This window comes from Musa acuminata, chromosome BXJ1-1, assembly GCF_036884655.1.
Source record: "Musa acuminata AAA Group cultivar baxijiao chromosome BXJ1-1, Cavendish_Baxijiao_AAA, whole genome shotgun sequence".
Taxonomy (NCBI): domain Eukaryota; kingdom Viridiplantae; phylum Streptophyta; class Magnoliopsida; order Zingiberales; family Musaceae; genus Musa; species Musa acuminata.
In genome coordinates, this window is record NC_088327.1 from 10,606,533 (window position 1) to 10,629,628 (window position 23,096).

At 36.5% G+C, this 23,096-nt stretch overlaps 1 protein-coding gene across 5 annotated transcripts; it reads right to left on the bottom strand.

Annotated features, from left to right (window-relative positions):
- Positions 1-4,261: 4,261 nt before the first annotated feature.
- LOC135672546 (uncharacterized) lies at positions 4,262-21,951 on the bottom strand. Of its 5 annotated transcripts, none has more exons than XM_065181040.1 (24): positions 21,653-21,947; positions 20,251-20,468; positions 19,125-19,230; positions 18,946-19,047; positions 17,932-17,991; positions 17,739-17,817; positions 16,598-16,763; positions 15,315-15,438; positions 14,980-15,160; positions 13,474-13,502; positions 13,167-13,315; positions 12,332-12,434; positions 12,118-12,213; positions 11,975-12,024; positions 11,737-11,860; positions 10,445-10,507; positions 10,274-10,333; positions 10,036-10,197; positions 7,928-8,001; positions 7,770-7,863; positions 5,633-5,769; positions 5,423-5,503; positions 4,763-4,868; positions 4,262-4,611 (listed from the first exon to the last, which is right to left on the bottom strand). In XM_065181040.1, the coding sequence occupies exons 1-24, from the start codon at positions 21,824-21,826 to the stop codon at positions 4,537-4,539; spliced, it is 2,613 nt and encodes an 870-aa protein (XP_065037112.1). In that variant the 5' UTR covers positions 21,827-21,947; the 3' UTR covers positions 4,262-4,536. The 5 variants fall into 5 exon arrangements, 4 of the variants coding, with proteins under 4 accessions (XP_065037112.1, XP_065037124.1, XP_065037119.1 ...); XM_065181052.1 differs by having other exon boundaries at positions 16,598-16,745; positions 21,653-21,946; XM_065181047.1 differs by having other exon boundaries at positions 16,598-16,748; positions 21,653-21,946.
- Between the last annotated feature and the right edge of the window lie 1,145 nt (positions 21,952-23,096).

Here is a 23,096-nt window from a genome sequence, read left to right on the forward strand (position 1 = left end):
TAGGACACTGTTTGGGTGAGGTGCACAACTCGGGCACTGTTTGACCAAGGTGCACAAATCAGACACAGTTTGGTCGAGCTGCACAACTTGAAAACTGTTTGGCCGAGGTGCACAACTCGGGCATTGTTTGGTCGAGGTGCATGACTTGGGCACTGTTTGGCCAAGGTGCATGACTCGAACACTGTTTGGTTGAGGTGCACAACTCGAACATTGTTTGGCCGAGGTGCACAACTAGGGCATTGTTTGGTCGAGGTGCATAACTTGGGTACTGTTTGGCCGAGGTGCATGACTCGAACACTGTTTGGCCGAGGTGCATGACTCGAACACTGTTTGGCCAAGGTGCATGACTCGGGCACTATTTGGCTGAGGTACATGACTCGAGTACTGTTTGGCCGAGGTGCATGACTGAGGCATTATTTGGTTGAGGTGCATGATTCGATTATTGTTTGGCCGAGGTACATGACTCGGGCACTGTTTGGCCAAGGTGCTTGACTCGAGCACTCTTTCGCCAAGGTGCATAGCTCGAGCATTGTTTGGCCAAGGTGCATAGCTCGGGCATGGCTTGGGCATTGTTTGGCCGAGATGCATAGCTCGGGCATTGTTTGGCCGAGGTGCATAACTCGAGCACTATTTGGCCGAGGTATACCATTGGAGCACTGTTTGACCGAGGTACACCATTCGAGTACTATTTGGTCGAAGTGCATAACTCGGACACTGTTTGACTAAGGTGCACGACTTGGGCACTGTTTGGCTAAGGTGCATGACTCAAATACTGTTTGGTCGAGGTGTATGACTTGGTCACTATTTAGCCGAGGTGCATGACTCGGGCATTGTTTAGCCGAATCACAATGACAAAGTGGACAAACAAAAAGATAACCATGAATAATATTAGATAAAAAAAAGTAAGAAGATAATTCTAAATGAGTTTACAAAGAAAAATTTTGACTCTTATGACGAACATTGATACTCCAAATTATCCTTTAGTTATACCGGTCTCTATTAAAAAAATTCATAAATTTATATAAGCTCTTAGAAGTAGCCAACCTAGAAAGGTATAAAGTCCAAACCCGAGTTAGGTATATGAATAGATAAGATAAGCTTAATAAGGTCATCAGAGAAAAGAAAGTGAATGATTTGAAGATTCTAAGTATGATTAATGATAACATCACTTGCAAGATTAAGGTTAGAGGTTAGTTAATATTAAGGAAGGTAAGGCAACTATTTAAAGGGATATTAGATATCCAGGGATGTGACTTGAATATTGGACTAGCTGTGAGGTGTAGTTCGAACATTGGATTGACCCCAAGGCGTGGTTTGAGCATTGGACTGGCCGAGATATGACTGAGACATTGGATTGGCCGAGATGCAACTCAGATATTGGACTGGCCACGAGGCATGACTCGGGCATTGGATTGGTCGAGATGCGACCCAGACATTAGATTAGTTGCAAGGCATCGCTCAGGCACTAGATTAGATGAAACATGACTCGAGCATTATTTGGCCAAGGTGCACAACTCAGACACTGTTTGGGTGAGGTGCACAGTTCAAGCACTGTTTGACCAAGGTGCACAAATCAAATACTATTTGGCCGAGGTGCATAACTTAGACACTGTTTGGCTGAGATGCACAACTTGGACAATGTTTGGCCGAGGTACACAACTCAAGCATTGTTTGGCCGAGATACATGACTCGGGCATTGTTTGGCTGAGGTGCATGACTCAGATACTGTTTGGTCGAGGTGCACGACTCAGGCACTGTTTGGCAGAGGTGTATCATTCGAGCAGTGTTTGGCCGAGGTGCACAACTCAGGTACTATTTGGTCAAGGTGCACGACTTGGACACTATTTGGACGAGGTGCACGATTTGGGCACTGTTTGGCCAAGATGCATGACTCGGGCATTGTTTGGCCAAGGTGCATGGCTCGTACATTGTTTGTCCGAGGTGCACGACTCGGGCACTATTTGGTTGAGGTGCACAACTCGGATACTGTTTGGATGAGGTGCATGACTCAGGTACTATTTAGCCGGGGTGCATGACTCGAGCACTATTTGGCTGAGGTGTATGGCTCGGGCATTGTTTGGCCGAGGTGCATGACTCAGGCACTGTTTGGTTGAGGTGCACCATTCAAGCACTATTTGGCCAAGGTGCACAACTCGGACACTATTTGGTCAAGGTGCACAACTCAAGCACTGTTTGATCGAGGTGCACGAGTCGGGCACTGTTTGGTCGAGGTGCACCATTCGAGCATTATTTGGCCGAGGTGCACCATTCGGATATTGTTTGGCCGAGTTGCACTACTCAAGCACTGGTTGGTCGAGGTGCACCATTCGAGCACTATTTGGCCGAGGTGCACCATTCGGACATTGTTTGGCCGAGTTGCACTACTCAAGCACTGGTTGGTCGAGGTGCATGACTCAGGCACCGTTTGGTCGAGGTGTATGACTCGGGCATTTTTTGGTCGAGGTGCACGACTCAAGCACTATTTGGTCGAGGTGCACCATTCGAGTACTGTTTGGCTGAGGTGCACCATTTGAGCACTATTTGACTGAAGTGCACAACTCGGACATTGTTTAGCTGAGGTGCATGGCTTAGGCATTGTTTAGCTAAGGTGTATGACTCAGGCATTGTTTGGCCGAGGTGCATGGCTCGATCACTGTTTAGCCGAGGAGCTTGGCCAAATCACAATGACAAAGTGGACAAACAAAAAGATAACAGTGAATAATGTTAGATAAAGAAGCAAGAAGATAATTCTAAATGAGTTTACAAAAAAAAAAAAAATTGACTCTTAGGAAGAACATTGATACTCCAAATTATCCGATCTCAATTCAAAATTTCATAAATTTATATAAGCCCTTAGAAGTAGCCAACCTAGAAAGGTATGAAGTGCAAACCAGAGTTAGGTATATGAATAGATAAGATAAGCTTAATAAGGTCATCAAAGAAAAAAAAAGTGAATGATTTGAAGATTCTAAGTATGATTAATGATAACATCATATACAAGATTAAGGTTAGAGGTTAAGCTAATATTAAGGAAGGTAAGACAACTATTTAAAGGGATATTAGAAATCCAGGGATGATTCCAAAGATCAATTTTGGAACCAGTACCAATCAAGCATATGGGAAACAAAGGTTGAAACAAGAAATTTCATAAGCTCAAATAGTAATTAAAATATTATAAATCAACATCAGATGTGATAATTTAAACACCTTTAAGATTGAAAGGATTAATTTTTTTTATCATAAACCATAATATTAAAATACCAAGCAGTGAAGATAAGATTTGTTGAATAAGAATAAAAAGGTAAAATGATAAAAAGGAGATCACCTTCAGAAATGCCTTGAGAACTTTTAAAACAATAAGAACTCAAACTATTAATAAAATAAGAAAAAGGATAAATTAATACAAGTCATAATCCAATTAACAGGGTGAAGTTATTCTGCCGACGATTGTATAGTATTGCGTGAATAGGTCAGGCACCGACTGTGTTTTGCTTGGCAGCGAAGTGGATGTCGACCTGATCGACACGAAACTTGGACATGCACGCATCAATAAAATTATTTTATTGGACTCTCCAGTTCTTTGTCAACGCCGCGTAGTTCTACCCACACAAAATGCACCAAGATTTATAGGGTATGCGAGGTAAATATCCAAAGGAGGGCCGACTCAAATCTCGATCGAGACGGCAGCCAATGCCCCTGCCATCGAGCACATGCTGAGACTCTTCTACTATTAGCGGACGGTATACCAAGGACAAAAACTTCGCATCTTACACACTTCGCTCCGAGAATGAATCATCCACTTTGCCACTATAATGCATTTCTTACATATATAAAGATTTGTTTCTCTTAGCCGGATTAAAAGAGAGGTCCAATGTTTTCAGGTAAGCTTACCTCCGGTTATTACCAGATCAGAGAGCCCTGAGAAAAATTAAATCAGTACAAAATCGCCAAGGACTGAGATTCTTGTTTTCACAAACGGTGATTAGATTCCATGTAAAGCAACGACGACATGCTGTTGTTTTCGCAAGCCTTACCTGCACGTTTCCAGTCGCAGAAGCAGCTCTCAAGCATATTTAAACCTTGAAAAATGGGCTAATGTCAGTGCTCATCTTGTCACTCGTGGTGACCAAAATCCCGATAGTTGATTTGAACAAACTTGATTAAGCAGCGGTAGTGAAGTGGAGGAACAGTTTACAGAAAAAAAAGAAATACAGGAAGAAATTGTTACTACTTTGATCAAAAGACCAAACACTAGCCAACATCAATTAATACTACTTTCCCATCTTTGTAAAATCTCAACGACCTGAAACATGGCTGGAATGAGATAATACACTAGATTGTTCAATAGATGCTGCAATCATTTTGTTTTCTCTGTTTGTTGTGCGAGTCAGAGAGATGATAATTTTTGTCCTTGTCATAGTCCAATCAATTACTGCATATAACCAAACTCTGGAAAATGACGAGCGACTTTTATGGGTAATCATAAGCACCACTTTAATCATTTACAACACCAACAAACCAAACGAACATATAAAATCAACAACAGGTAGCGGGAATGCTGTTGAATGGTCCACCAAAAGCTCTTAAGTTACCAGGACGAGAAAACACTATCTGCATTATCCCAAGTTAAGATCAGTTCACATCAACTCTTGTCAAGCACAAAAGATACTATATTAAAAATTTGTGTTATAATCACTTAATAGGATCATAATAGAAAAGTTAATTAGGGCATGTTGATTATCATAATAACTTATGAACATACCTGATAATTTGCAAGCGTACATGATTTAAAACCAGCCGCGCAGTACATGAAATAATACTCCCATGTGCGAAAAAACTTCTCATCAAATCCCAGGGCAAGAATTTTTCTGAAACCAAAGAAGACTTTTGTCGGACAACAATATCTGTAACAGAAACATTGAATTCCAAAATAACACGAAATACTATCATTAATTGGTAAACAAAGCATGCAAATGGTTGAAAACTGAATTTAAACTTCCTCTATTAACTCTTCTACAGAAATAGTTTGATTCAGTCATTTGACCATGCTGATGGCTTTGTAAGTTGGTATTCCACCAAATATCTGAAACGGCTTGTTGTTGGACAGCAGGTGAAAGCTACTGAGATGATACAAGTACAAAATTCATATGAGAGCCTAAATTTTGGTCAAAAAGGACTTTGTAGTGGGCAGTTGTCAAAAATCCAGAGGTCACACTGACAAAAAAGATCAGGAGCAGACATAGTTTGCCCGCTTGGTAGGCAACAGGACATTGGGCACATTGGAGTACCAAAAAGACAATAAGCCCCATCCCACAATATACAGGGGCCAGGGCAGTAACAGTTTACCCAGGAACCTCCACTATGATTAATCTATGTCAGCAATATGCTCATAAATACATGAAAAAAAGAGGTAGATACTTACTCCTTGTTCGCAAAGATATTATTCCTCCAGCATCGAAGTGTTTGGTTGTAATGAATGCCGATATTTTCAAGGTGCTCAATGCTACATGAACAGGAAACAACCATGAGTGCTGAAGAGGTTTGGGAAATGACACCAGGAAAATGTAACTCATGTAAATCACTTATAAATGTCGAGCATGTAATATAACATTTAATTCAAACAATTTGTTACCAGAATCTAGATGAAGTAGCCATAGCTGTTGTTATTCTACCCAAAGAAGGAAGACATCCTCCCGGAAAGATGTATTCCTTAATGAAGTCAGAGCTTCTCCTGTATTCATCATAGCGTTCATCTGGGATTGATATGAACTGCAAGGTAACCAAAGTGGGACATATTATAGTCTAAGAAAGCTACAAACGTGTTATCCTACGAAAATTAACAATGCAGAGAAAAAAATAATTAAAGAAATACAATTCATGAATATAGATAGTGTAAGAAGCTCTTCTGATTCTAATTTCGGGTTAACTATAACATCTATGTTAATCTATTTTATCATTTAACCTATCTTAAGAATCTAAAATAAATAAATTATATTTTGTGTTCACAAGCTAGAGGAGCACAGAACCTCAAATCATCAAAGCATCATATGAACCAGATTCAATAATAACAACTAGTTATGGAGCATCAAAGTTTTATCCTATTAGTTTCTCACAAGAGTTGCAGTTGAACATGACTAATGCCTGTCTAAAACGATAAATCATATGTCATAAAGAAAGTCAACACACCAAAGCTAGAAAACAAATAAAGACCTGCTAAGAAACACATCTGCCAGTCCCATCAATGCTAATCTCCAATTAGATAAACATTCTTCACATGAAATATATTGTCATACACAGTATGTTGTATTTTCTTTCATGAGACCAGTGCCAGTGTAACATTTAATGTAATTCTTGAAGTTGGTCATCCAACTCACATGCTTTTCAAATCCAACACTTGTTGCCTTTTAGATTTTTTACACATTGATAAGGAGTTCTTCATCTACAATCTAAATTGCTATCGTCGGTTTTACCATCTCTATTCAATTCCTCGTATATGTTAAATAAATAAGAACCCTGTTCTTCCTATATCAGAAAAACTGAATTTAAAACTAAAATTCTCAAATGAATACCGAACCTCTCAATTTTCTGGAACACTTTTCCGTATGTCAAAAACATGAACCAAAAGAAGCGCAAGTTGCTAATGAGCTTCTTTCACATTACTGCATGAAATGTCCAATACTTACGAAACTTTTTAGAAGTTGAATCTTTGTTCTAAAATTTCAAAATAAAGTTACTCTCAAGTGCAGCAAAGAAAAACTCTCATAACCTTAACAACCATTGTTACTTAGATTATAGCTCAACTATTGTCATCGATAAATATCAGAAAGCCAAATGCCACAATGTAAAACTTTAGTCCCTTCTAGCTAACAGATGAATGCTCAAATGCCTCATATGGACGTAGAGCTCAAGTTGCTTCTATAGAAAATCCACTATTTTAATAAATCTGAAAATTGAGCAAAATGTGAGGAAACCTTAAGTCTTAGTGGATTCCTAACTTGCATCAACGTCATATGTACCAACTTGTAGTTCATAAGTGATATTTATGAGCTAAGATACATATACGTCATCACTTTAGTCTGTATATATAACCTAAGAGATTTCGTTGGCTATAACATCATAATATCATTTCACCATTGCTTTTAAACTGTTTTGTCTTTCTATATCATTCTATGTTGTGTCCATCATCCAGTTCGATTGAGTTGAACTTATCCTCTTTTATATATAATATAAGTTGCTCTTTTGGCTATTTCTTAGTCCATGATTCCTAATCTATTGCTTTTTTCACAACCTAGGCAATCTATTTGTCACCAAATTGTCTTGGTTCCCGCACTGCTGTCTTCATCAACTTGTGCTGAACTTACCATCTTCTATAGTTTCTAGTCTCTTTTTTAGCAATTTTCTAGATTATGCTTCCTACCCTTTTGCTTTTTCCACAACCTATTTGCCACCTAATTGTCTTGGGACCCTCACTACCAAGCAAATTTTGCCTAGAAATTTTAATTCATAATACCAAATGTAGGACCAAATGCAATTTTTGCCAAGGTAATTGTTCCTTTGACCAACATAATCATGGAAAGATATGGAAGAAACACTGAGAAAACCAACACATTGTAGATCATCACTATTCAACATGATCTACAGAAAGTTGTACTGTAAAATCATAGAAGCTCAAAGAACAACAGTGGTTATATCAGTAGTTAAATCTGCACAATCTGTCAGTTATAAAAGACTCAAGAATAACTAAAAATTCAAAGGCCACTAGAATGAACCTGGAGGACAAATATGCCATCATCGGCAAGAAGAGATTCACAACAACCAAAGAACTGCTCCATGTATTCATGACCTACTCCTTCAATCATTTCACTATATAGAGTGTCAGTCAAGTAATTCGATACATCTCAGATAAAAAGCACACAGTGAATACTACCAAGATATGATTCGGTCATATTTGTTATAATTTGGTAGTTGGCGATAGTCGATCAGCATGAAGTTAATGTGATCCTGAAAGAGTGAAAGTAGATTTCTTCAATAAGAATAAAATTGAATAAAAAAACTCCATGACCATTTGTCTATACGATTTTCACAAATAAATAGGAAATGCTCGCCATCATGTTCTTTCTGAAAGCAACTTTTCAAGTTAAATGCAGCAGCAAGTGTTACTACTAAGAGTTACAGACAGTATTCCCTTCAAACAGCTAGTTTTACAGCTAATTTCAAAGCCTTTGGCATGGTTTCCGTATCAAAAATATCAGCAAGCATTTAACTGGTCTGATGCAAAAAGTTTTAAGAGTTTCCGCATGCAAGCATCTGTATGTACCTTGTTCCAAGTGCACATCATGGATGCATATATGCACTTAACTGACCAAAAAAGAATTAAAGAGATTATCTATTTCTCAAAACCCTCAACAAAGATGGTCACGAAGGTCAATAGGCTAAAGCTCTTAGCTTGAATCAGGTACTAGAACAAAGACATAAAAGAGAACATTTTGTATGAAATATGGGTGTAATGGTGAAAGCTGAATGACATTCTAGATGATTGTGTCAAACCCTGTGAATCATGTCAGTACAAATCTGCATATCCAACATGTACAATGAATTTCATGCCACTTGATCATGTTGACAAGACTATTTTTAGTAACTGCAGATTCTAAATGTCAACATATAGAAGATTTTTGTGTATATAAGAATTTGTAAATTAATATTTCACATGCGATCCATATTGAAGTATATTGTTACAGTTGTTTTTATTTTCCAAGTCCCTTATCTTTTACAAACTTAATACTCGGATTCTGTCTCCTAACAAATCATATATTGATGAGCGATTGCTCGGGAAAATACCCTCGTTTTGGGTATTTCCCAGATGGTACCCCTTTTTATAATTCCCAAACAGTCACCTCCTATTTCAAAAATCTCAAAAACACCCCTCAAAAGTTATGTATTTGTCTGCCCAATCCAAAACTTATTTCCCACCAACTGTTTACAGTGTTTCGTAGGCTGACTTTTATCCATAAAAAGACTGTTTATTTTCAAAAAAACATTATATAGTATTTTTGTTTTACAAATATTGTATAGTGTTTTTGTTTCAAAAACACTATGACATAAATGTTTCGTTTAAAAACACGGTATAATGTTTTTTCTTAAAAGCACAATGATATTTTTTTATAAAAATACTACACAGTATTTTTGAACTAGCCTTACAGTGTTTTTGTGGTTAAAAACCAACCCACAAAACACTGTAAATAGTTGGCAGGAAAATTTTTTGATTGAGTGGAGAAAAATAACAGCTTTTTGAAGGGGCATTTTTGGAACATTAAAAATAGGGAGTGACTGTTTGGGAATTATGAAAAGGGGGCATCATCCGGGAAATACCTAAAAAGAGGGTATTTTCACGGATAATCGCCCTATATTGATATCCATACAAAACTTGCAGCTGTGATATTACATGACCAAACATATTGATTAGGCATCTGTGAAATTGAGTTTCTGGTTCAAAATGCTAAGTACCAAGGAAAAGGTATCCAATGGTTAGTTTGTTCATGTGAAAATATTCAAAGGAATCAAGGACAATTGAATGAATGCACTTGTGCAGGCAATACACCTTGGGCATAAGACGACAGAGAACATCTCAGGTGTTTCATGTATGTCTGTACAAAGGAGACAATTAAATGCTTGTGTTGTCTATACTTGAGCTATACCATGGAAATAATCATTTGGCCAGCCAATCTAGTAGTTAATTTTGGTATCATCAAGATTAAGACAACCAAGATATTTTTGATGGTTAAACAACATTTACATTAATAAACTATTAACATAATATGCATAAATATGCAGCCACCAATTTGATTAGCTTGTATAGTGCAATGTGGATAAACAAATTAAAGTGAATAAATTAACTAACGCAATACATTCAAATTTCAGAATGAAAATAAATTGAGAGAGTGTAAAAAGATTTTGATTGCAATTGAGAACCTTATCGTTATATTTTTTAATGATATTTTCCTTCATAATTTAAACCTTAAGTTCAAAGCAAAATACCTCTAGTCCAGCTTCTTTTGCTCTTCTTTTAGCATACTTTAGCTGTTCCTCAGACAAGGTAATTCCTGTGTATCTGCAACCAGTTTGCTTAACAACCTCAATTGCTAAACTTCCCCAACCACAACCAATCTCAAGAACTTCATGCTTGTCATTGATTTGAGCCTTGACGATAAACAAGGTAGAAAATTTCATAAGAATGAGTAAATGAAAGAAAATAATAGTGGTTCCATAAACTTACCTTTTCAATTAAAAGAGAGATTTTCCGTAGTTGGGCAATTTTCAAATCCTCATGCTCTGTCTATAAAATGACATTTGTGAAGAGAATTAGATTCCATAAAAAGCCACTATTGCAATAACAATGCATTAACAAAAGCATTAAAATAACAAACTACCAATGACAGTTCTGGACCTTGAAAATTGCAGAGGAATATGTCATTGTCTCATCCAAAAATAGAGAGAAGAAGTCATTACTCTGTATACATGGAAAAGTTAATTTCAGTTACAAACCAGAAAGACGACAGATGGATTATATAAGCAAATCTTATACAGCAATCATCATCATCATATACATTTGATACCACAAGACATTTTACAAATGATAATCACAAGAACATGAGTTCTCTGAAGCTAAAGGTGATGAAAAATGAAAAATGAAGTACCCCTTAGGTTACATGGGTCTTATATTCCCAAATTTGAAAGATAGACCACTGACAATTATAATAATTTCCAGAAAAAAATTTGCATTCACAAATTGCCAATTTTGATTTACTAAATTGTTGCTTTTAAAAAATTGTGTCATTCAAATTCACAAAAAAGAAAATTCAGGTTTTATCATATAATGTAATATTACTATTTCCATATCGAAGTTGTACCTTTTCTTTTGAATATTCTTATGTCACGGCTACATCCCATATCAAAATCCAAGTTTGTAATCTAAATATCATATATGATCTGTTAAGTACTGCAAAATACTGGAATGATTTATGAAAATTGCTTGATCAACACTTGGATATTGAAGCTACCCTATGAAAGCCAACCTTTTCTAGTTAGGTCGATGGTAGCAAGAGTTTCATCCAAATGGTGCACTAACTACAATATGAAGCTTATAGGCAATCAACTGAGGGAACATATGCAAACAGAAACAGCCACTTTATTGAAATGACAGTTCTTATGTTAACCTTATCCCAGTTATTGTGGAAGGGTGTCAATAGAAAAATCTCCAAGGGTAACCATAGTCTTTCAACTATGAACTTCATAAGTATGCAACAGTTAACGGATGAAATCTGGTGTATGCTATAAGACAGTTGTCAGCACATTAAGGTACTTTTAAGTTTTAATTATCACCTTATGGTTGCATAATTCGATGTTCTATCTTTCAAACCATTGCTCTTTGATTGGTCATAGTCATAGAAAGACGGCAGTCATAATATCATGGCCTAGCTTTACAAATTTTGCAGAAATGCGAAAACAAATCCAACTTCATAGTCATGTAATGCCAACAATGAAAACATTTTCTACATAACCAATGGACAGAATACAATGGCTTCTTTACATATTGAAGTCATTTGATACTAATGACATGAAGCTTATTGATCAAACTCCAGCAAATAATGGTAGCTAAATAGATGCTACAATAACATTGTTAGTCTGAACAAAAATGAATCAAGTATAATTTGAAAATGTTAGAGTCTCTAGTCTAACCAGATCATAATGACGAGAGATGTTCTGACGAGCTTGTGTTATAGTGTTCCGTCTCGAGATGTGCCACAAAAAGTATCTTGCGGAAGCAACTCCAGCTGTCAAAAGTAATGGCGTCCACCAACCTCTGGCATCATTTGTTTAGAGGAAATTGATTAAATAGTATAGATAAGTAAATGCAAGCATGTACACCTGTCAGCAATGATCTCAGTAAACTACAGGGGAGAGTACAGCAGTAGACCTCATATTCTTCCCAGTGGAATTTCTAAGATCCCTGTTGGCAATTAGAACCTACAGGAATAAACACAGACAAAGATGAAAAATATTCCCAAGTTGATTCACCGAGTGCTTTGTGATATTTTAGCAAGTGGACATCAAGTATACCATAAACAGATCCAGAAGACCTTCCTCTTTATCAACAAAAGAGAAGTATCCATTTATATATGCATCTGCAAGGCCTAAATCAGCTTCTGAAGCAATCTGTCAAAATGTAAAAGAGCCAAGGATAAGTATTTGTGAAAGATATACAGTGCCACGCGAAAGCTGCAGACTAGTGTCCCATCAATTAATACTTGAGACTGGCAAAGAGGGAAGGAACCTTCCAATAGAACAAGGGATGATGCACTCTAAGGACAGACTTATAGCAATTCTTTTTGCTGGTACCTTCAAATACATATATGGTGCCACCTTCCTCTAGCAACCTGCAATGATGTAGTAAGAAGTTGATATGTATGTGAGAACTAAAATAGAAAACAATTTGCATAAATATAGCATACTTTCAAGGGAATCCACATTTTACTGGTTTACTATGTGACTCAATTGCTTGCACCACAATTTATTGTGGAATCAAAATCTTGACCAGGTTACTAACATTTCTAGGGATAAGAAGTTATGTTAATTAGGATGATTAAGAAAGAAAACTGAGGAGATTTTCATGATAGATCTGCCGAATTATCCTTTTCTAACATATTTGAGTAGACTTATATCTACTTTATGCTTATCATGAATCTAACCTCATTATCATCATAATTCTGATTTAACTATGAGAAAAAAATAAATGTTGACTAGTATTATATGCATAAAGAAAAAGCTAAACACAAGAAAAATCATTCATTTTTTTCACTAAAACAAAGACCAAGGTGCCCAGCTATACATCTTTGTTTTTCTCACTACCCAGATAATTTTTTTGCTGGCCAGTTTCTCCCTTTCTCACCCAGATTCAAGGTTTAAGTGCTGCTGGCATAATTATGTTGGTACAGCATCGGAACTTTGCAAGCCAACAGCACGGGTTATGTCAACTTAATAAATGCTTTGTTACAACTACTCATTTAAACCAACTGAAGGTCATCTTCTGTATAAGCACCAGTAACCAACTGGCTATCTGACAGCCATGATATATGAATTTGTATCAGTTACTAAACTTGTACACTTACGTTAAGCAACCAGTTGAGATGTAAGTTTCAAGAAATCTAGTGACAAGAAGTCTTGCTCCACATTCCATCAATGATGGTACCATATGCTTTGGGTTCCTCAGCAGGTTAGAGTCCTTTTTAAGCACAGTATTTGCAGCAACAATGCCAGCCTGCAGAATTAAAAAAAAGTGATGTACCGGTATACAACATGAACTTATGCTGGGTCACTTATTGAAGATTATAAACATAAAACATATATGTAGTTATATTCTGGACTTTGGCACCAATATACAGCATGAACTTTAGAAACGAAAGGAAACTTCATCACCTTTAATCCATCCTCATGAAAGCCATAGCCTGGAAATACCACAGCAAAAAAAAAAATCAATTCTTTAACACAGCATATATTAATTACAATGGTGTTATAAAAATATCCAGATTATAAAAGTATGGAAAAACATCTACCAAGTGCCTTCCAAAGAGTATATGATTTGCATGTAACTCTTAAAAGATCTAATGTTTATTCTAAAAGGAGTAATCATAATGGATATAATCGTCTAAATGGCTATAGATCAATTGACAAAAATATAACAATGCATGAAGTAAAAAGTTTGAATTTTTCGGTGCATCGTCAAAGGGTTGATCTATGTGAACTAGACCTCTACAAGTGCAACTACAATCAGTGTTATCATGTACTCATGGGAGCCCCACAACCAATGGATGACATGAAAAAGATTGCCCCTTGAACCCTTGATGCCCAGGTTGCAAAGCAACCATGCTGTGGTGCAAAGGTTGTGGCCTCAAGCCCCTCGACTATCTATGTATTTTAAATTAAATAGGCAAAATCAGTGATCTGTATGATTTGGGTTTCAAGTACTAGTATGCAGATATGATGAATAGAGGGATTACTTTGAAATTTTTATATTTAGGGATTAATGTACAAGAAAAAATGGGTATAATCTACTGCAAGTGGGGCCTCTAATTATCATTTGGTGACATAGTTATGATAAATAGTAATAATTTTGTTCAAAACCTTGAGAACTGTTAAATATGAATTTAAATAAGATATGTATTTTATATCTAATTTTCAATGCATTTAAAAATGCATTGAAAACCTTGACATCAAGCTAATTTAAGAACTACTTATTAGTTAATTTCACATGGATAATTTTATGGATAACATGCAAATAGGCAATAACTGTAACTGTAGAAAATTATTATTTAAAGAATAACCTATGTTAGACGATGTTAATTTTTTTCTTTTTTTTTGAAGCACCTACTAGCAATGTTAGATTATGAACTGAATGCTAGAAATAATTTTTTTGAAGAAATAATTAATAATCTTTTGCTGCACAATAAATCTTAGATGATGAATTGAAGCACCTACTAGCAATTGACTCCTCAAATTTTACAAAAGTAAGGTGGCAAGCAATTACTTGGTAGTTGAGACAGTTGTTCTAGCGGGAAAGTAGAAACAATGGAGCACTTTAGTATTATAAACAAATAGTTGTTCTTCATAATATTTTTAAAAAAATGCAAGATAAAATTAATCACCAAACCAGAAAAATACTCTTAAAGATGCCAATAAATTAATCACCGGAATCAATTATCAATTTTCTCTTGTTATTCTCATCTCACATGTGGATCTGCATGTGCATTATTCACTAGTATGTATAGGTGTACACATCCACATAATGTTTGTTTGGCCATGCATATAGCTATCATGGATACCTGCATGATATGCAAGTAAGCCTAACATTGGTTCATACATTTGGCCCCATTATAAAAACTAAAAAGTAGACAAGAATTCCCTGTGGGAAGTTTTTTGCTTTACCTTGGTATGCTCCAGAAAACCATATTGTTCTTTTTCCTTGAATTTTATCTAGCTCAAGAGAAGCTTTTGAAGCTGCAACCGATGGGAAAGGATGGCTAGTGTACCATTTAAGTAACTTGTGCTTCGGAATATGAGGAGGATTCAGAGTTACAAGAAACGGGCGACCAGTAGAACCTAGATTCTGCACGATAATATAGAGAATGTAAGTAGTAATTGGAAAAAAATGAATGTTAACTTTCAAGATAAGCTTCCTCTAAATAGAACTATAGAAGCAAATCTGAAAAATTCACTATGTTGGACAAACAACGATATCCTGTAGCAAGTGCACTACACACCTGTAACACATTTAACCAATATGTAACACATACACCATGCTGTGTAGTTCCAAGAAAGTTCCAAGCACTCCATGCTGATGGGTTTTGGGGCATCAAACTTTTGTCACGATGAAGATAAATATCACTGTTCGTTGAGAAATTTTAATTACATATATTGACAAGCAGAAATATTAACAACAAAAGGAGACATGTCTATGTAATTGAATTTGGAAAAGAAGAGGGCAGATATTCCCATGAGTGATTGCACTTCTCATTAAGCATTTGTCCATCTTTACATCCTAACAGACTGTTATATCAGAAAATAATGAGCTTGTTCAAGACTCTCGAGTCCCCAGAATCCAAATTCTACTTCATTGCAGTAAAACAAAGGTGTTCTGAGCTGTTTCCCACACCAAATAAATTCCAAGCATTATTTCTTAGAAATATCCTAAATCAGGCTTTGCATCAAAACATGCAAGACAATACAAAAAGTAGCCAGCAAATGAATGCAGATAGGTAGCAACAATAAGTTTGTATGAGGTAATAGAAGATTAAAACTTGACAGAAGAAAAAGATGAGAAAAAGGTGAATATCATAAATTGAAAGAAAGAAGGGATGATACCTTCACTCACGGTAGACATTATATATGTTATTGAACCTCACAACAAACATTTATGTAAAGAAGAAAATATTTCTTATATTAATTCCCCAAATGCACTTATCCAATCATAAGAATATATAATAAAAGGTAGAACACTATGCGTAAGCCTAAAAGTTATCTTGCATCTAGATTAATGAATAACTTATAATCCTAATGTGTTTACTATCATTGGCTGATGGTCCATGTTTTTTTTTTTTCTTGGAATTATTATACTATAGCACAGTGATCTAACACAATTACTATAACATGATGCTATGAGCTACCTAAGTATGGCAGTAGATAATGGGTGTCAAAGCACAATACTTAAGCGTTTTTCTCTTCATTCAATATCATCCTCTGTTTATTCATCTGTTTTTCTTTATACCATCCTAGGTTGCTAGATACTTGGAACATAAAGCACCATTAAAGAACGATAAATTTGTTCAAATGACATTCAAGTGAAAAAAAAGAAGATGAATTTTTAGTTCCATTAGCTGAAGTTTTTTATATCTCCAAATGCTTAAATCTTAGACTTTAAGGTACTAACTTTCAAATAATAGATATCAGCTCCATATATAGGCTTCTAAGATTATCCTACATTTATATCAGCTAAGAAACAATTTATTGGAACAGATGAAAAGTAGAAAGAGACACATCAGCATACCTGTATACATACTGAAAAGCACCAAGTATCCTTGACTCATCGTATGTTGCTTGTGTTCCTAGAAGCTTCAAAGCATCTGGGGCATGGATACTAATTATGCACCCATCATATATTTCTTCTGAGTGGTCTGCTGCCAACACACAACAACCTACTGTAGGGCCAGAAACTATCAATTTTGTTAGTGATTACACATATTCAGGCATTTAGATATAAAAAAAGAGCACACTGAGTGTTATGAATTTATTGTGCTATTCAAATTCCCCATTATATCATGTACCATATGTGATGCCAAGGATTTTAGATATTCTAAAGAAACAACAGATTCAAATTGATACCACCAGATTGCCAAAGCTTATGTTTCCGAGTAGGAGCATGTGATTCTAATCATAATTCTAATTTATTGCAAACTCTACTGGTTTTTTGAAACTTTAATTACAATGTACAGCAACATCTGATTCTAATCAAAGGGGAAGACGCTGCAAGCAAGAGGACCATTGGTATATAAAAGATAAACTACCAGTCCATAGATCTGGTATGCTACTACATAAGTAGTTGTTAGCACAGAGGTGTTTAAAATATGAGATCAATAGGCTCATTGGTTGCAAAATAAAAGATACACAATGCAACTTAAAACAAACGGAGTAAAATAGAGTAGGAGTATACAAGATAATATTGCTTTCTTTGTTTTTTTTTTTTCACATTGAATGAACAACTACAACATTCTTCAATTCCCATTGTTCCACTGCAACATTTTATACAAGGGATAGGGATGAAACTTTACGGCGTCTGCCAATCAGATTTTTCATGATGAGAGTTGACATGACAATCAAGTGTATATCTTATTTGTATGACTCGGTAATCATGCTCCTACAGTTCCCAGTGTTTTAGGGGTAAAGACATATAGTACCACATATAAATTTTACAATACTTGGTAACGTACTTCTTATAGCTCTCATTGTTTAGGTTAAAATGATTAGACCAATCTTTGACTAATAGATACAATCGAGCTCTAGGTAAGACAGCATGTGGGTTTAATGTAAATCATGAAGTAAATAAATGTTTCCATCCATAGTAATATTCTTGTTCATTCAAGTTTATCAAAATCAATAGCCAGAAATCATATAGCACAAAGGATGTTTACCTTCATCAGTCCTCAGAACAGAATGCACAGCACATCCTGTTTTAATTTTACAAGATCTATGTTCCAGTTCTTCTCTAACCTGCTCATAGCAAGTATTCATCACTGTGAATTAAAATGTAAGCAATGTCTTCTAGAGAGGTATATCCTCATTGCATAACCAGACAACAACCAAAACAATGGGACAAATCCATACCCGGTTGACATAACAATGTGAACGTGACTTGACAGTAAGCCACTGGGGGCGGCCAAAGAGCTGAATGAGAACAACAGACAGATCACCATGAGAAATAGATATTTATCAGTAAAACTACGAAACCTTTAAATGAAAATTGTTAAGAATGAGAAACTTGTGACAAATCAAACAACATGTACACATAACATGGTTAAATGAAGCTAGATGCAGTAACTTTTAAGAATATCAGGGGCTGATTGCAGATTACCCTATGTAATTAGTTACCTTTAGCATCCAAGTCCCTATGCTTTCAAAAGTTACATTGAGATTCCTATATTTACGAAAGTAAAATATTTAACCCTATTACTCCAACAAAACCTCTCTCTCTTTCTTGATTTTTTTACCCAATGAAATTACCTTTTTAACCCTGTAAAGATATCTCAATATTTCACTTTCATGAGTATAAAGATCCCAATGTAATTTTGAAAGTGTAGGGACCGGGATGCTAAATATAACTAATTATAGGAGGTAATATATAATTAGCCCAAATATCAACAATCTTACTTTATATGTAATATTATCGATGCAACTCATGTAACACAAATTTAAACAAAGTTTGCTGTTTAAAGTAGACTTGGAAAGAAAAGGAAACATGACATAAGTCTATTTTAGTAAACAAATTTCAAAAAGTGTTCTTCTATAAAAACATTTAAAGAAGAGGTCTTTAATCAAGAATATGATACTTAAACAATACGTTGCAGTTGAAAAATCAATTAGCTAATGGCATAGCTTTATCCATAATCAGGCACGTCATTTACTATAATACAGTTATGGTAAGATGATTTTAGTTTTCTCCTGTCATTGGTGCCTCATTCCACAAGCAGCTCGAAGAACTGCTCAAAAACCTGTATAACTTTAATTATCAATAAAATGCTGATGCCACCTATGACCTACCAACTTCCTAAGAAAGAACAACAAAAGAATTTGAGAATGATAATTTAATTAAAGCATCCGAAAGAGGTTGAAGAATATAACCTGAAGAAGGTGATGGTTACGGCAAAAAGAAAGGACAGAATAAGCTGAAAAATGCAATACTCCTTCTGAAGGGCATGACCAGATAGAAGCACAGATTGGAATCTGCAGGATTACAAGATTACACACATCATGCAACAGATTGGATAAACAAGGCTACTTGGATCAAACAATCAACTCACAAGATAAGCCCTCATAAATAGCTCAGAATATCCATGTGACTTGATGAAATGCTCCAAGGTCTCACTTCGATCCATATCAGGATTGTTCTCGTGCTCCTCGAGGTACCTAGTACAACAAGAGTTTTGTATATCGATTTCTCAAATATATTCAAGAACATCTAACACGGAAACTAGAAAACATTAAAACCCTACGGTTAAGATATAACGATAAGTAATCATACATCTTAGATACTTTAGGGCTTTGCTTTATCATCCTTCACGAGGTTTAAGAAACACCAAATCCTCGTCTTCATAATATAAGGGAACCTATGTTGGTCTAGAAAAATTGAAGTACCCCAGAAAACCTTTCCCAGAACAGATAAGGGTTGAGCGAGTAAGACGTGCGAATTTTGATAGATTGCAGAGCATGTAAATGGGAACAAGAATAAATCCGAACCGAAAAGAATTTGGAGATGTACCATGATCATCCTTCATGGGTTTGAAGGACCTCCCTCCATAAGAACCGTCCTTCCAACCGACACCGACGACGACGACGACGATGACGATGATCACGCGAAGGAAGGGGCATTAACGTCATCATCTTTCACAGATGATGATGACGATGACGGCGATGGTGCAACCTCGAATTGAATGCCCTTCTCTCACAGATCGGGGAAACCGTGCAACGACGACGCCGGATCCGTGAAGGGGAAAAGATGGCGATCGTTCTCGACGTCGAGACAGATGCAAGCAAATCTCGCGCGAGTAGGATATGAAATGGAGCCATCGGGCACAGCTCCCACCTCTACTAGTGTTTTTGGGTGCTCCATGCGTTAACAGACAAGTGACGGGCCGATCGTTCTCCAACCCGACTTTTAACTCGGGCCGGAAGTTAGACCACGTCCTATGGTTAGATGGCGCTTCCACAGTGGACGCATTATTGGCATACCCGGCGGTCGTGAGATAAATAATTGGGCCACGAAACGTTCCACCGACTACCACTCTGTGAGTGAAACGGATGGAATGGGGCAGAGGCTGCAGTAAGTCAATTGGAAGTCGTGGTGCAACGTGGAACGCCGATTTCATCCTCGATTTGGACGCACACAACCAAGAAAGAATAAGGAACTGTGATGAGATGAAGACTCACATGAGAACGTCGCCCTTAAACTTGACTATCTCACGAATCATTCGCCAGAAGGAAGGATTGAGCGCGTTGGTCTTCTGCGCAAACAAGCCGGAGAGACCATTGCGACTTCCCCATTCGTAGCCTTTGCCTTCGTCCAGGCTCACGGAGAACGACATGTCGGATAACTCCATGTCGACGCCCAGAGTCTCGAAGAACTCCACCATGTTCGGGTAAGTTACCTGCACGCATGGTTTCAAATCGACGATTACTCTTTTGTCGAGCAATGTAATCATACATGGTCGCATCATGGTAAATAACGTGTTTGGGAACAATTTGGCCATATTTGACGTCGATTATGATAGAAGAGGTGACACCATTAATTTATTTCTAACTGTGTGTGATAGATGAGTCGACACCACACAGACTTCCTGCCTTCAATAGCAGTGGTGGCCGTGACTCGACGCCAAATGTAGTGGGAAATCAAATGGTAACTTTTTTTATTGATTGGTAACTTTCTTCATCTTACTCGTGTCCATTGGTTGCTAATCAAAAGTATACTTATCATTTTAGTCACGATATGGTAGCGATCAGCTTGTTATATTATATAATTTTATTTAATTAAATAAAATATATTATATTTTTAATTAAATTCTGATAAAGATTATCAATCAATAAAAAATTAATTATGATAGAATTGGACTCTCCTAATTACTTATTTTAAATTATTTACTCTTATTTATAAATAGATAGATAATCTTAGTGTCTATATATAAAAATTATAAATCTATTCTCATATCCTTTTAGTTCCTATTTCATTATCCTCGGATCATTTTTTATATGTTTACATATCAAAAATATTTTGAATGATATTAAGAGATATACAATTAAATTAAATTTATTATTATTTGATTTTAGATTTTAACATTAATTTTTTTTCGTGAAGAGCTCACGCAACCCTGTGTCATTTATGACTCTCTAGAACATCTTTTGTTTTGACGGACGTAAACGTGGTTGTTTCCCTTGTTTTCATCATTATGTCTTTTAGTTCTAATTTTGACACCAAAAAAAGAAAGAAAAAAAACCTCACAGAATCTCTGGAAACAAGTCCCAGATATTCATAAAGAATTACCCATTCAAATTCAAGATGAGGTAGAAAGGAGGATAATTCAAGCTAGATTTGAGGATGAGAGTTAGGATCATACGAGAACACGGCAAACCAAATGTATGGTCCTCCGTTTGGAAGAAAGAGCCTGCAAGAACCATGCAATGGTCGGCCAAAACTACTGCTTCAATCTTTTATCTTTTCGATTCCACAACATAGGTACGATTCTGGACAGAACTTTCACGGGTGTGAAGCACTGTACTCGGAGCAAACAAGAATACGGAAAGAAGACCACCGGGGAGTAGATTTTGAAGCACTAACCCGGTTGAAGACCATGAAACCAAGATCGAGATCGACGCCATCGAATGTGACGGTCTTGGCGTGGCCGCCCAAGTAGTCTTCTTTCTCGTAGAGCACCACGTCGACGCCGGCCTTGGCAAGCGTGTAGGCCGACGCCAACCCGCTGATGCCCGCGCCGATCACCGCCACCCGCATTGCTTCCGGAAGAGCGGCGACGAGGTCTTTGGGAGATCCCCTCGGTGAGGTATGCAGTCGGACGCCTCACTGGTCTCTCACGCACCGGTGGAACATTAGGAACTCAGAGGGACGGATTGGCTCCCATTTTAAAGGATAAGGCGTACAGTAAATAGGAGCGGCGTGTTTCATTTGTTGACCGCTCGTTGGCCAATTACAAAACCATGCGTGACTCGGAGAGGTCGGAAGGTGGATGAAAAGACGGTGAAGTTGGTCTGCAGACAACAGGACTGCGTAGATTCGTCTGGCACCACATATTATTCTGGTAGCGAAAATGTGGAATACGGTGGATGCATCAATTATTTCATTGGACTGTTCGAGTGTTTTTGTCGACGCCGAGAGGTTCTACCCACACAGTATGCACGAAGATTTATAGGGTGTTCGAGGTAAACATTCAGAAAAGACAAGGACTAGATTAATGTGGCCGACCCAGTCTCGATCGAGGGGGCAGCCAACGGAGGCCGCTCTCGTCGTTTGTGCCTCGTCCTTCCATCTAATTAACTTGCTCTTCTGCTTGCTTACTGTGGGCATCCAAATAAATAGAAAGATACATGCAGATTCCAAGTCTCCGGTGAATCATAGCGCAAAAATGAACACAATAAAGCATCGCAATTAATTGAAGGTAATTTCTATCGCATTGGCAACCACATTTGCTATCCACCGTCCATCGCTTCGCTGCTCTCGCCTCTCCTATCCTCTTCTTCCATCCACACCACCTTTTAAGATTTAAAGTATTATCTTTTGAAGGAGTTTAAAATTTTTTATCTTTTATCTTTTAAATAAATTGATTAAGTAAAGTTTTAGAGATAACAATCTCTTGATCTAAATTATTATTCTACACCTATAAATAGATAGTATCTATATGTGTAAATCTATCAAAGTCTTAAGAGCTCAAGCCTGAAAGGCTCAAATCTAAGAATATTTCAAGATCTTATATTTTTTAAAGAAAAAACTTTTCTTTTTATTTTACTTTCGTTTGGGTTTCTTCTTCTTTTGTTTAGTTTGATCCAAGGATAGTGGTAACTTGTTACTACTATTTGAGAAAGGATTATACTTGAATGTGATCTCTCTCTATCTTCTCTTATCATATTAGAGTTACAAGGGTGATAATATGTATTTTAAGATTTTTTTTTGTAAAGAAATTTTTTTTTTACTATAGATTATAATTGTCAGGTTGATGAGTTTAGTATTGTTCTTAATCAATCTAACCATAAGATCGAAAGATTTATTT

Coding starts and splice junctions, on each gene's coding strand:
- LOC135672546 (XM_065181040.1), bottom strand. CDS start 21,826: ATGCGGGTGGCGGTGATCGGCGCGGGCATCAGCGGGTTGGCGTCGGCC. Junction 19,231..20,250: donor TTTAAGGGCGACGTTCTCAT/GTGAGTCTTCAT, acceptor TTGTTGTACTAG/GTACCTCGAGGAGCACGAGA. Junction 12,214..12,331: donor ATCCCTTGTTCTATTGGAAG/GTTCCTTCCCTC, acceptor ACATTTTGACAG/ATTGCTTCAGAAGCTGATTT.